We start from the raw sequence: 13,536 nt of genomic DNA, 5'->3' as shown, positions 1-13,536 counted from the left end.
TCCCCGCGGCCTCTCTTGTCGCTGCCGCCGGCGCGTCGGAGGGAGCCCAGCATGGCCGGGCCGGGCTCGCTGCGCCGCGCGTCCCGGGGGGCCTCGGCGCTCCTCGCCACCGCGCTTCTCTACGCCGCGCTGGGGGACGTGGTGCGCTCGGAGCAGCAGATTCCGCTCTCCGTGTAAGTGCCGGCTTCTGCGCCGCCCAGGGAGGGGACCCGGCCGCCCGCGACCCACTGTGCCCAAGTTTGGGCGCCTGCAGGTGCCGTTGGGCAGGACCTGCCGCGGGCGTCGGCCTCGCCTCTCGCACCTGCCTTCCCCGAACGGAGTGGGGAGGCGAGGCTGGGGTGGGATCTTCTAGCCCCCTCCTTCGGGTTGGCGAGTGAGACCTGGAGAGGCTCACCTCAAGTGATAGCACCAACTTTGAAGCCTGTTTACTGAATCCAACTTCCACGGGCCGTTTATTTACCCTCCTTTTTGCTATCGTGCCATCTTACTTCTTTTTGGGGGAGGGGGATGGGTGAATTTCTTCCGACTAGTATTTGCCAGGTGATACCCATTTGGGGTGAGTAAGTTCTCAGGCAATCATTAAAATAAAACCCAGTGATCTTATTAGAGAGCCTGGGAGACTTTGTGCATCCTGAACTATGTGACCACCGTCCGGCCCCCTTTCGCGCTGCGCTCTGCAGTTTGGTGCTGGCAGTTTTTACCAAGGCGCTTTTTCTTTCTTTCGTTGCCCCCCCCCCCCTCCAATCCAATGTTATATTGCCAGGCTCCTTCAACCACAACCATGTATGCGAGTTGCGTGCGTGTTGACTGTGACACTGATGTTACATTCGTTTCTGTGCCCTTTCTCTTGATAGGGTGAAGCTCTGGGCCTCGGCTTTTGGTGGGGAGATAAAATCCATTGCTGCTAAATACTCCGGCTCCCAGCTTCTGCAAAAGGTAAGGTTTCTGTGGTGGCAGGAAGCAGGATTTTTCCAGCACAGAAAATGGAGGCAGATTTAGTTTTCCAAACAAACGTGAACCCTAAGCAGCTTCAGTTATCAGAGGTGTCTCTGATCTCACGGTTTCTTGGCAATGTACTGTGCAGTGACTTCTCCCTACCAACCGGTTATTTTTAGATGACTCTTGATTCTAAACACAAAGAAAAGCAGGATACTCACTGGCACTGTCCTGGCTAGGGCTCGGAAACTGTTTCTGCACGGCTCTCCTCTCAGTGACGGTATTGCTGTTTCAGTGTGAGAGCAGATGCTCCTCTGGCCAAAAAATGCGAACTTCATTCAAGGGGCAGAATCAGTGCCCATTTTACAATGTCTTTCACCTTGCCTTCGTGTGAGGCTGGGGTTCAGTGTATCACCGAAAGACGCTGCACTATTGTTTGTCATCCCTGCAGTTGTACAATCCCATTATTCCACAATCATCTAGACCCAGGGCTGGGATGCATTACATCATTACAGATAAGAAGAATGAATATGGTTATCTTTCCACTCAGCTGCACTGCCGGGTAATAACCTATGAGAGTCGTCCACAAACTTAAGAAATTGGTCTTTGTCCATATTATTCTGGAGAGTAATGAGAATGGAGAATTGATTATTAGGCTTTTATCAGAAGCAGCATCAATTTTAATTCAAACAGGGAGCATTATGCTTAAAATTACATTGTGAGATATATGGTCCTTTGCCCTCCCCTTCAAGAAAAAAAAGAGAAAAATGGCAGCGGAGGAGAGATTTGAGGGGTTAAAAGAATTTCACTTTGACAAATCAACAGGATGAATCCAGGTATTTTCTCAAAGATAGAAAATAAAATTGGCCTTTAGGGGATAATTCTCTGAAAATGGGTACAAACAGCTTAAATTGTTAAGTTAACTTTTAAGCATTTTTAAATGTGCTTTTTGGGCCAATGTAACATATGTGTTATGCATGCTGCCTGGTAACCAAGTACGTATTTTATTTATGGCATTCCACTTCAGAGAGTAGCATTTTTGGGGACATTATATGAAACAGTTTGTCACATGAAATTTAAATATCGTAATGAAACATCAGCCTGCAACAGAATGACAGAAATTATTCTGGTTTAAAAATTGCCAGTAGCCATATTCTTTGAAACTGTGCAAAGATTGTTTGCTTAACTTCATTGTTTGGGAAAGGAGTTCATTGAATTATAGGCAGTTGATAAAAACTTGAGGCTACAATATACCTTTATGGATGATGATAATTTACATACTTGTGACCTATCTTCAGTTTATAAGAATTGACTCTTTTCACTAGGATTCTTTTAATCTGGACCAATCTGTACCCTGCTTTGGCATTTTGTCCACATGTCATATGTTTTATGTGAAGAGTTCTGGACTATAACATTGCCTGTGTATTTTCCTTATGCTTTTAAAGAAGTGAATATTTGTATAACTTTAAAGAAGTATTTTTCATCTGTGCGTTGTAGTTGCAGCAACTTTGAAAGAATCCCTTCAGAGCCTGTGACTGTTTTCTTAGTTATGCTTACATATCTTCTATCTCACATTTTGTAGGAGCACATAAAATATGTTTTCTCCTTCTCTCTTAAGTTAATACACACACACACACACACACACACTTACACACTCACACACACACTCACACTGCACAAAGCCCCATCAACCATATTATTGGCTGCTCTATAATAGCAAATTGGAAACAGCTAAAATGCTTCTCTTACCTTCTCATCAGCATCCTTTCTGATAGTGAATTCACAAGCCTAGCTTTGCTTTTGTCATGTTTGCAGCTTGACAATTGTGTAATTATTTCCAGCTGTTTATGGCTTTGTTGTCATTTCTTGCTGTTGCCTGGCATTTTGTAATCTAATGTGAGGGTAAGGTGAGGTGTTGCTTGGCATTAAGTTCCAGGGTATCTGCTCTTGCATTTGGATCACAGTCATCTGCCATGGAGTCCTGAGATACCCATGGTTTCGCTTACTAGTCATGGACTTCCATGAATGATGGGCAGGGCATGTTAGATGACTTGGGGAGCATCTTTGCAGGTATCTTTTGGCCATCTTGGTCCATTGCCCTAAAATATGACTATTTTAAAAATTAGCAAAGAACATTGATTTAGAAAGTTCAGAGGACAAATGAGGAAAGATCTGAGGTACTCAGAATGTGGGAAGCATAACATCACTTAGAAAAGCAAGGAAACAGTTGTCTTTCTCTTGTTTATTTTCAAATTTCTGGCTGTTTGCATGGGAAATTAGTACTCTAAGTCAAAATTCTGTGCATCTTTCCAGTTCGTCACTACATCTTTAACAGTTAAGATACTCTCAAAATGATTTAGAAAACTTGGTTAAAAAATGCGTTAATGCTGTATTAAGGGGACTCAAAGGTGACTATACTGTGTTGCATAACAGACTGTAATTACTCTTTTAAGGCATGGACATTTAAAGTTGAATTTCAGCTAAATAAGGTATACTGTATGCCATTGTATAATTTTATGTATTCTTTGTAGTTTCTTTAATTGACACTTCATGTTTTCACTGATGTAGTATGTTCATTTTTAGCATGAGAATTTAGTAATTTTTGCATTAAGGCAAAAACTTTACCAAGTAGTTATTGTGAATGTAAGTTAATAATTGGCCATCTATTTTAAGGTTTTTGGAGACTGCAAAAAATGCCATTTTGGTAACAGGTTTTTATTAGGTAATTTAATTGTAGGTAGCAGTTTTATCACTGACTTCATCAACATAAGTACGAATATTTAACGATGTACCTCATTGTTGTGGCTTCAGGAAGGAGAATATTTCATCAATTGTTTCTATGTTTAATACCATGGTATTCACTATATTAGCCTATGATAATATATTAGATATTCATTGCTAGACTTTCTCTATTTTTTCTTCTTTTTGTCTTTGCTGAGCATAGGAGTAGCAACCTAGTAGTTTCTTAAAAAGAAGATATTTTTGATTTTATAAAATGAAATAGTCCATGTTTTAGCAAAGTGTGTGTTTTCAGTACAGAATGGAGGAACGTGGGACAGGGATGTTGGAGTTGGAGTTAATCTTGAGAGGTTTTACAGTTGTAGAATAGTGGCCCTGAAAGGAACGTTGGTGTGCTGCTGTGTGCCTGGATGCTGCCTTCCTTAGCTGCAGATACTGCAGAGGTTTCGATTCACTTCACCCTTTAATTAACTTTCCTGTTTGACATATTCATGCCAGGATTCAGCTGCCACTATCTTGCTTCATTTTCCCCACAGAATGTGTTTTGTTTGGGTTCTTTTGGGAAGGCATAGCTTCATTACCGCTTTAATTTGGGGATTCAGTGAGAAGCATTCTAGTAGGCACCGTAACCTAGGCTGTTAAACTCATGAGCTCCACACCCCTAACATTCATAATAAAAGGCATTAAACTAGTATGATTCTCATTTCATTCTCCTTAGGGACAATTTGATAGGAGCTAGGTTTTTCCTTCTATTTAGTCCTGCATTCAGGGAATGCATGTTCATGGAAATGAAGGGTTCCAATTCCATTTTCCAGAATTGTGATGATAAATACACAGCAGAAATACAGGTAATGTGTGTCTCTGCCATTAATGCTAGAAAAGAATTGGCATTTATCTTGGATGCCTCATGCAGCACTTATTAGAATGCACAACCAGGTTTTTGTTTTATCAACTATTTATTGAGAGAGTGGCTTTAATAAACTTGATATCTCTTTCACAAAACGGAGTCAGCAAAGTAAAAGGTTGGTTCTTTAAGCCATTTTGATAATTATGACTTTTTATCAATGTGGGAATCGATGGACTTTTCAATAATTAAATATTAGTAGTCACTTGTCAGGAATTGGGTGGCAGTGCTGTGCTGCCTCTAGGAAGCCTGACACTCTACAGATTGCTTTCATGCAGGAGGTGCTACTTAGCCGAACACTTTTGTTGAATAAACACAGTTATTTGTCATCCTGCAAGATTAATGCATTCATCCTAGGCCGCCGATGATTTAAGTCCCGGGACCAGTTCAATTACTGGACTTTTCCCTGGCAGATTATTTTTTAGTCTTGAAATCTCAGAAATGACAGTTTTCAATCTTTCAGGGCAGTTTATTGGTCTCATTAGCCCAATCACCAGGACATTAGCAGGACAGGGTACCAGTTAGAATTCAGTTTGCGCAATTTACCCACACATGTATCTAATTGCATTTGTAAACTCATACATAGTCACTTGCGGCAGCGAAAGTTCTTTGTGTATGGCTTTGCTCAGTTTTTGTCTGAGCCTTTTTTGTTCATTTCTTGTTCTCAAAATTTCTTTTCTGATATATTTTTGCTTTGGTTTTTCTCTCATTAGGAATTGCTTCAGCCTCTGTTGCTTAAATTTACAGGTGCTAGTCAAAATTAAGGGAAATGAAAATAGAGACATGGTTTTCTGTCAGAAGCAAACTTCAGATTTTTATTCTAATGTGGCTATTAATTGTGATCAATTACTATGGTGCTCTCAAACCGATTTTACTTTATTTTTATTTTATTTTATCTTATTTTTTCTAATACTAGCGTGCTTTTAGGCAGACACATGAATACCAAACCACCTACTAATTATGAAATCTGTCAGGCACGAGCAAGCACAATTAATATTTCCAGTTTGTGATAAAGACAAAGCTGTGTATCAGGATGAACAAAACCCTTACCCGGAGTAACTGTGGCCCTGTCAGGTGTTTCATTGTCCTACAGTTTGAAGCACACATTCACAGAAGTGCCAGTTTGGGGTTTTAGCTTTTTTCTTTTTCAGTTTTCGATTGATCCTCACTTGGTGTTTAGTGCTCCTACTTATGTTGATCAATGATTGACTTGGTGTTTTGGGCTTACTTAAAGAAGCATGCATTCTCAGAAGGATCCTTTGCTTCAGGTCTGTCATTAATCCAGATTCACCACCACAGATAACCACAAATAGGCTTTTTCTTTATCCAAGCACATACCTCCATGGCATTTATTTCTGGGGTCCCCCGTATCTTTGACAGTCACAGTGCTTGTTGAAATGAGCTCCCAAGTTGAAATGTATAGCATCTTCTAGTCAGAGACTTTCAGCAGATCGATGTTCCCTGGGACACTGTGACTTGATTTCGAGGTTTGCTGTGGCCGAGGCTGAGAAAAAAACGAAATAGGTGTTGTAAATGCTGGTCTATGAATTAGCATATGAGATTTTTTTCCCCCTTTCAATGTAATTTTTATACAAGAGACAGAACGGCCTGTGTTTCATCTCCAGTGACTGTGGTGATGCTTTTGTATATCATTCAACGAGGGGAAAAGTTCGTCATATCTGGCAACACTGATAGAATCTTCATCAGCCCTCTTTGGTCTGTTATACAAAACTAGCTTCTTCAAGGGAATAGAATGATGTAGATGAAGCAGAAGGTGCTTGTTGCCCCTTGAATTTCCTGAGTATTTAGTGACCAGCAGAGAGAGGTGGTTGTTTCTCAAGGACCTCTCTGTGACACATTTTCTACCTGGGCCACACCTCACCCTTGGCAGATCTGCATAGCCGATGTGTTATAGAGGATTTCTGTGGGTAGTCAGCACATCTGCTTTTCAGAAGAAAGTTATTTGACAAATACAGCTTTGAAAAGGGTCCAGTATGTTTTCAATAAAAGGTAAACATTTCAATTTACATTTGCTTTGAACAACATTTATTGGGTGCTCATTCCAAGGCAGTTTAAATAAGGCATTACATTTATAAGGTGTATTAAATTTATGTGCTGCATAGCTTCTTGGTTACCCCAAACCAAGATTATGAAAATAACTCAGAAGCCAAACTATTACAGGGCATTTCAAGGCCAAATTGTAAAGGAGAGCATTATCTCTTGACAAGAAATAGATGGCTATTTCTTCACTTTGTGCACTTAAGAATATTTATCTTAGCACCTGATATTGGAAAACAGTACCATCCCAAGGTTAAAAGAGCTGCTATCCATGTAAATGATCCGGACAAGCCACTTGGGCAGGATCATAAATGGCTGTGGGTTCATAGAACAGACCTCTGGTAGAAGCAACTGCCAGTCGATATTTGGGGCTTGCACATGTCATTGCCATTATACTTTTAAGTTTGTGTGTGCATGAGTATGCCAATAAAAATGGATGCTGCTCATCACAGAATGTGCCAGATACTGCCTGCTGACAGGGAAGACTGTTCTTGTTCTCTTGGGCTGCTAGAGAGAGTGGCCTGAGGGAGCAAACCAGGGTGCTAGGACAGAACCAAGTGACCCAGTCCACCAGGCATAGATTTATCTAGCATCTGAGATTTTATAGGCAGCTAGAAGCTGAGGATTTGCTGAGACCAGGACTAGCTATATAATGTGCAGGGCCCAGTGTGATAGGAAAATACAGGTCCCCTCGTTAAAAAATTGTGAAGAATTTCAAGATGATGATAGTAGAGCATTAAAACAAGCACGGGGCCCACAGGGCCTGGGGCAAAGCTCCATGTGGGACAGGCTGTTCTCATTTTGGCTTTCTTTTTTCCTTGCTTGGTCGCTTGTCCAGTCAGCCCAATTTAATGTTCCTGGCTGCAGTTAGTCTAGGGGGCATCTTTTGCCCATCTTTATTTGTTGTCCGCATAGGTCAAGAGCTTGGAGCATTTTTAGAGACACGTCTTTGGAGACACAGTGTTGTTAAAGGAAAGGTCATTGCCGAGGAGCAGTGGCATGTGTCTCATCTTTTCTCTAGGCTTTTCCTGAGTGGCCTTGGGCAAATCACTTAATCGAATTGTAAAAACAGGTAGCATTCACTGGAAGTCTCTGCATTTCAGGTACTATGATAAGTACTTTACGTATGTCATCCCATTAAGTTTCTCCAACAACCTAATGAGGCAGGGACTACCACTCATCCCATTTTACAGTTTTAGAAGCTGAGATTTACAAAAGTTTAGCAGCCTCTCCAACGTGACTAAGCTGAGCTTCCAGAGTCTGCACACCCGGCCATGATGCTGTAGTCTCTCCTCTTTGTGTGACCTTTTTTGACCTCAGTTCCTGTTAGGAAAAAAATGTGAATAATACCTGTGTTTCTTAACCTCACTGGTGTTTGAGAGGATTAGATGCGATAACATCTGGGAAATTACTTCGGAAACAATTAAAGCCTGAGATAACAGCTGAGAGGACACGGTTTGGAGTCAGAACTTAGATTTGAGTCCCAGATCTGCCATCTCCTAGCTGGGTCACCTTGTAGTTTAACATTTCTGAACCTGTACTCTCAAGTGTGAAAGGAGACCAATACCTTTTACTTTAAAAACTGTGGTGAAGATTAAATGAAATAAAATATGCAGAGCATCTAGTACATTGCCTGGCACCTAAGAGCTTCCTGCCTGAGAGTTGCTGAGGTCATAATTCTTTGCATGACAAAAATACCAGCTCTTCAGATAAAGTTCCTTAAGCACCTGTGGGGCCTAGCTCCACACATATATGTAAACTGAGTGAACAAGCAAGTACATGAAGGGTTGAGTGAGATCCGGATGCTGGCACATAGGAAAGTGATCCCACCTGGTACCTGATGGGGAGTAGGCAACAGTTGATATGGCCTCTACCCAGATGTTCACTCTTCTCTTTGAGGTCAGCTCCCTTCACCCTGAGGGTCAAGGGGACACCCAGAGGAACCCCTCACATGGGGTCTTTCTGTTACATCCACTGTGCCTTACCCTGCTGTGTAGGCACTGGGTTAGGCTGAGGAATGACGGTGTCTGCCACACCGCCCAGAGCACCCAGCAATTTCCCTGCTGTAAGAGCACATCCAGAAGCCAGCCGTGAACACACATTAATTCAGATGCCCTCTTGGACAGCATTTCAGGCATTTCCTCCTGTGAGAATTCTTCTTGCTAGGCCTTGGAGGACTCTTCTCCCAACCACTTTCTGGGGAGCAGTGCTAGATGCCAGCCACGGGACAAGACATCTTGCTGGAGTAGAGTGGTCCTTCCTCCTGTCAGGGGGCAGGGAGGTACAGCAATATGTGGGGACCACCATTTGTCACCAAGTCTCAGAAGCCCCTGAAAGGCATCCCGTGTTCCTTGGCTCTTCTCGTTGGCTTTGCCCACCTCCTCTTCAGAGTTCCTTGGCATGTTGTGTTGTGTTTTGGCCTTTGAGCTGCATTCCTCTGCTGATCTTCTTAAAGATGTAGAATGAGTGACACTTGCCATCCCTCTTTGTGTAAACCAGGTACCAACACTTTGAAATCATGATGGGATGCTATTGTAGTTGTCTAACTTTCAAAAATTGTTTATACATAAAGCCATTATAATCAACACTGAAAAATAGTAAGAAATCAGCAATGAAAGTAAACAGAGTTCCATTTGGGCCAAATAGTTCAGACACCAGCTTTATCTCTCTGGGCACTAGTTTACTCGTTGGCAAAATAGAACTAATGACAAAAGCCTATGGGTCATAAGATTTTGGGAGGATTAAATGATATAACACATGTAAAGTAGTTTAGAATGATATGTTGCACATGGGAAGCCTTAGCTTTCTAGCTGCCGTCCCATTTCAGTATTAATAAAGAGAAAGAGAGATGCCTAAAATTTTAGTTCACTTTGATCCCATGATGATTTCATAAAATTAAGGCAATATATGTCACACACATTTAATGTCACGGGGCACAATGGCAAACAAAAGCATTATGTCTCTGAGGACGTAAATTTTTTTTTTTTTTTTTTGCTTTCTTTCCCAAATTTTCCTAATCCTGTTCCTTGTACGGTAAAGATGGGCAGTTGTGAGATTCTAGTTTGTTCTTCTATAACATTGTGCTATAATTTGCAAAGAGAAGTGAGAGTCATAAATACCGGGCGGGCGTTTGGCTCTTTGTCCCTGTGCCATCCATAATGCCTTTTCCATTGTGCTGCATTGAGGCAGAGGCAGAAAAATATTGTAAGAAGAACAATAGGTGTGGGAGGCAATAAATCCATTGGAGGTATGTACAAACAGCTCAGTGGGCATAGGTTTTTGCCCCACTGACATAAATGATAGTCATTTGGCTTCTGGGATGCTAATACTGAAGTTCGAATATTCCTTCTTCTCCATTCTGGTCTGGGCTCCGGTCAAAATGCTATGCTGGGAAAAAGGGCACACTTTAAGGAGAACTATCAGGCGATCATTAAAGGGCATATGTACACATGTGTTTTAATATACATTCCCTTTGTTAATAAAAACTGGTAACTACTTTAAAATCCCAGGGTCTCGGCCAAGTTCTAGTAGTTCAGAACAGCAGGAGTCATTTGGTCACCCTGAAATAAGATGTAATCCTCTCAGGAAAGGGCTCATGGCTCACTAATCTTTTTTAAAAAAGCCAGTGATACCAGAACAGAAATTTCAGACTTAGAGACCCATGCTGGATTTCCTACTTAAACAACAGTATTTTTTTGCATGAAACAAATATCCTCTGAATGATAGGAAAAATATATAAAGTCAGAAAGAAGTCTGAGGATTATTGATTTTAAAAATCTTTAAAGAGAGGCAGTTGGTCTTGGGAAGGCAGACTGTCTAGAGGTGAGACTCTGGATGTGAGTCAGACTAGTTTGGATTTGAATCTGATGCTGCAGTTGACCAGTCATCTGACCCTGACAAGTCAGTCACTGAACCTCGGCGTTCTTACCTGTCAAATGGGCACAATGATACTAACTTCTAGGGAGGAGTTGAGAGGTCCGAATGAGATGCTTGGCCATAACTGCTCATAGGAAGTGTTTAGATAAGGTGGGCTTGTTATTATTATTTCCCAGGAGCTGTTCCCACATACTGGGGTTTATTGGCTGCTGAAGACAACAGTTTGTCCACTGGGGGAAAGTTAATATCAGGCCATCCAGAGGCCTTATTTGGAGACCCCACTAAAGCTGCCCACTGCTGAGCCCCATAAGAGCTTCGTAGGCAGTAATCCTAGTAATGATGCAGGTGCCTTATTTGTATTATTTAATTCTTTACAACCACTCCTGAGGTTGGTTCTATCATCATCTCCGTCGTAGAGAGGCAGAAACCAAGACAGAGAATATGACTTTGCCCAAGGCTACAGAGCTCCAGGTGGCAGAGGGAGGTTTGAGCCTGGGTCATATGAATCCTGGTCAGGTGCCTGGGCTGGGGTGAGGTCTGAGGAAGGGCATCTGTGTATTTTCCAGGACCAGCAATTTTCCAGTGCTTTTGTCAACCTTCTGTTGGCTCATTGGGGTGGTTGTTGGAAATGTCTTCCTGCCCTTAATTCTTACTCAAAAGGAATACTTTGCCTTGTTTGGGTGCATTGCATTGTCATTTGCTTTCATAATATAGAATTAAAAGGAGCAACAGCTAGACTGAGGGGAGGGCCCCGTAAACCGTTTAGCTTTTTATAGTTCTCCCTTTTATTATAATAAAATGATGCTGCTGGTCTTTTGATTTCCATTATGGGTCAGCCAGCTTTCCCCTTGTTAGATCTGACTCCTAAGCTTTTCTGATGATCTCATTGAATTTGGTTAAATTTCCCTTTCTGTATTCCCCATTATGGTATGGATGGTTGTGTGGAAGGGCTAGCTTGGGCTCTAGACCTTGGGACAAGATAGATCTGGCTTTGAGGTCTAGTTTGGCCTTTCTTCAACCAGGCCTCAGGTTCCTTATCTATAAAATGGGGTTACAGTGAGGATTAGCTATTTTGGCATGTATCAGTCTTAGCACAGACCTGGATATCCAGGAAGTGCCCAGTAAATTTTAGCCCCTCTGTCTTTGTTATCCTCATTCTTTGTCTTTCTGTCCTGGATGTTTGATGGTGCTCATTTATTTATTTATTTTTTCTCACAGGGAAGCCACAGTTCTGTTTTTCTGCATGATTGACAGCTAGCTTGAAGGCCACAGCCCTTGGACCCACTAGGGTCAGTTTCATTTTGTGCGGAATGAGTCTGGCAGATCCTTCTGTGCCCTTGGTAGGTCTGGGGATGTGTGATATCCTGAGACCCCTTATCTCTTTCGGTGTGGTGTGTTGAGAAGGAGGCAGGTAAGCTAGACCTTAAATTCCCCGAGGGCAGGCTTGCTCTTTTGGATGGAAGAGGGTCCCCCTTTGGCACTTTGCACAGAATTATTTTTGGGATGGGCTTCAGAGGTTGTTGTGGAATGCATGAATGTACAGATAAACAAAGGAAGGGCTGAGCTGAGCCTTTTCTTGGTGCTCTCATGCTGGTGATGAGAATAAGAATGCTGTTGAGCGCAGGCGTCGGTCCTTTGGATCCCTTTCTTCATTTATTCTCCAACGCTGGGTTTTATGAGTCCCTAGCTTCAGGCGTGGATGCCACAAGATGTCAGGGACGCCTCCCAGCTCCAGCAATCCAGCTCTGAAGCCCTACATGTGGGTCCCTCTCCCACAGTCTCGGTGCCAGTAGGGACTGGCAGACAGTTAAGCCAGCTGGTCCTCACTTCTCCTAGCCTGTCACCCCCTCCTCACCCTTGCGAGCATCCCAGCCCTTCTTGGTCAGCACCTTGAAAACATGGCCGAGTCTCCATCAGAAGCCTCCCACCCGGGCTGAGGGGTCCTGGTGCTTCCGCAGTGCCAAGCCGAGCAGCTGCCATGGGAGCACCGCAGTGCCGGGCGGGAGCACTGCAGTGCCGGGCGGGTGCACGAGGAGCACCAAGCGAGACTGATGGGGCTGCGCAGCCGCCACCATCAACCTGGGGGAGGCAACTCGGCACAGGCAATTAGGAGGCTGCTGCGGCTAATTCCGTGGAGTGCAGGAACGCCACATTCTCGGTGACATTAGGGAGAAATCTGGATTTTAATTTCTATCCCTTTTACCTTCATGTGGGATCATTACCTGGCCTTCTTTGAGGCCAGCGTCAGATGTTGCACAGTGTTTGCTGAGCATGACTATACCTTCTCAGTGCGGCTTCCTTTTATTTTGTATTTGTTTGTTTGTTTGTTTATTTCTTTACACCACTGGGACTGGATTTCTGAGTCTGTGTATTGCAAGCAATCAGAACTGATTCTTAGTGTGCTGCACGCACGTATCTGCAGCATCCACAGAACAGTGCTACCGACTTCTGGATGACATCTCGGCTGCGCCCTTCATGGCTGTGGCCAGCACCTTCATGTAGGAGGAAACCTTGTGAGAGGCCATAAATCGAGTTTGGGTTATTTGCATTTGCATTTGTGTCCCGCAGGTGTAATTGCCCTCTCTCTCTTCCAGGCTTGGCCCTAGGATGTGCTGAAAGTCTGCACCCAGCACAGCCCCTCTGAGGGGGAGCAGCTGGCTAGAAAGTGGGAATTAAATTATATGTATTTAATGGGAGACAGTTTTGCCAAAGGATGTTTAGCTCCAGCCTCACTTCTCCCAGTATCAGGCCTGACAGAGTATTGCATTTTGAGGCTCTTGGAGGATTCTTGCATCCACCTCTTCCCTAGTACATTAATCTGTGGAGGCCGTGAGGATGATTTTTGCTCTGTGGAGTGCTCGATGTCACACACGGAATTTGCCATGTGGCTGTGCAGTGACCAGATCAGATGCCTCCCTTCTACCTTCTTGCTGAGCCTGACTACTCACTCAGAAGGGAATGAGAGAACTTTTGAGCTGGAGCAGATCTTGAGAAACAACCCTTTCACCTGTGGGTGCTTGGGG

At 43.2% G+C, this 13,536-nt stretch overlaps 1 protein-coding gene across 5 annotated transcripts in view; it reads left to right on the top strand.

Moving 5' to 3' along the window:
* The first annotated feature begins 6 nt into the window (after positions 1–6).
* The window catches only part of CACNA2D3 (calcium voltage-gated channel auxiliary subunit alpha2delta 3), a 799,126-nt gene continuing 785,596 nt past the window's right edge, over positions 7–13,536 (top strand). For 4 of the 5 annotated variants that reach the window (XR_003048003.1, XM_015593665.2, XM_025050813.1 and 1 more), the window contains exons 1-2: positions 7–173; positions 855–936. Coding sequence is in view for 3 of the 5 variants with exons in the window: in XM_015593665.2 (XP_015449151.1) it covers positions 52–173; positions 855–936 (204 nt within the window). In the remaining 2 variants the exon portion in view is untranslated. Of the gene's footprint in view, positions 174–854; positions 937–13,536 lie in introns of those variants that run through there. The other variant, XM_025050814.1, reaches the window with a different exon arrangement.

Source organism: Pteropus alecto, unplaced genomic scaffold (assembly GCF_000325575.1).
Source record: "Pteropus alecto unplaced genomic scaffold, ASM32557v1 scaffold75, whole genome shotgun sequence".
NCBI lineage: Eukaryota > Metazoa > Chordata > Mammalia > Chiroptera > Pteropodidae > Pteropus > Pteropus alecto.
This window is presented reverse-complemented; position numbering and strand designations above follow the sequence as displayed.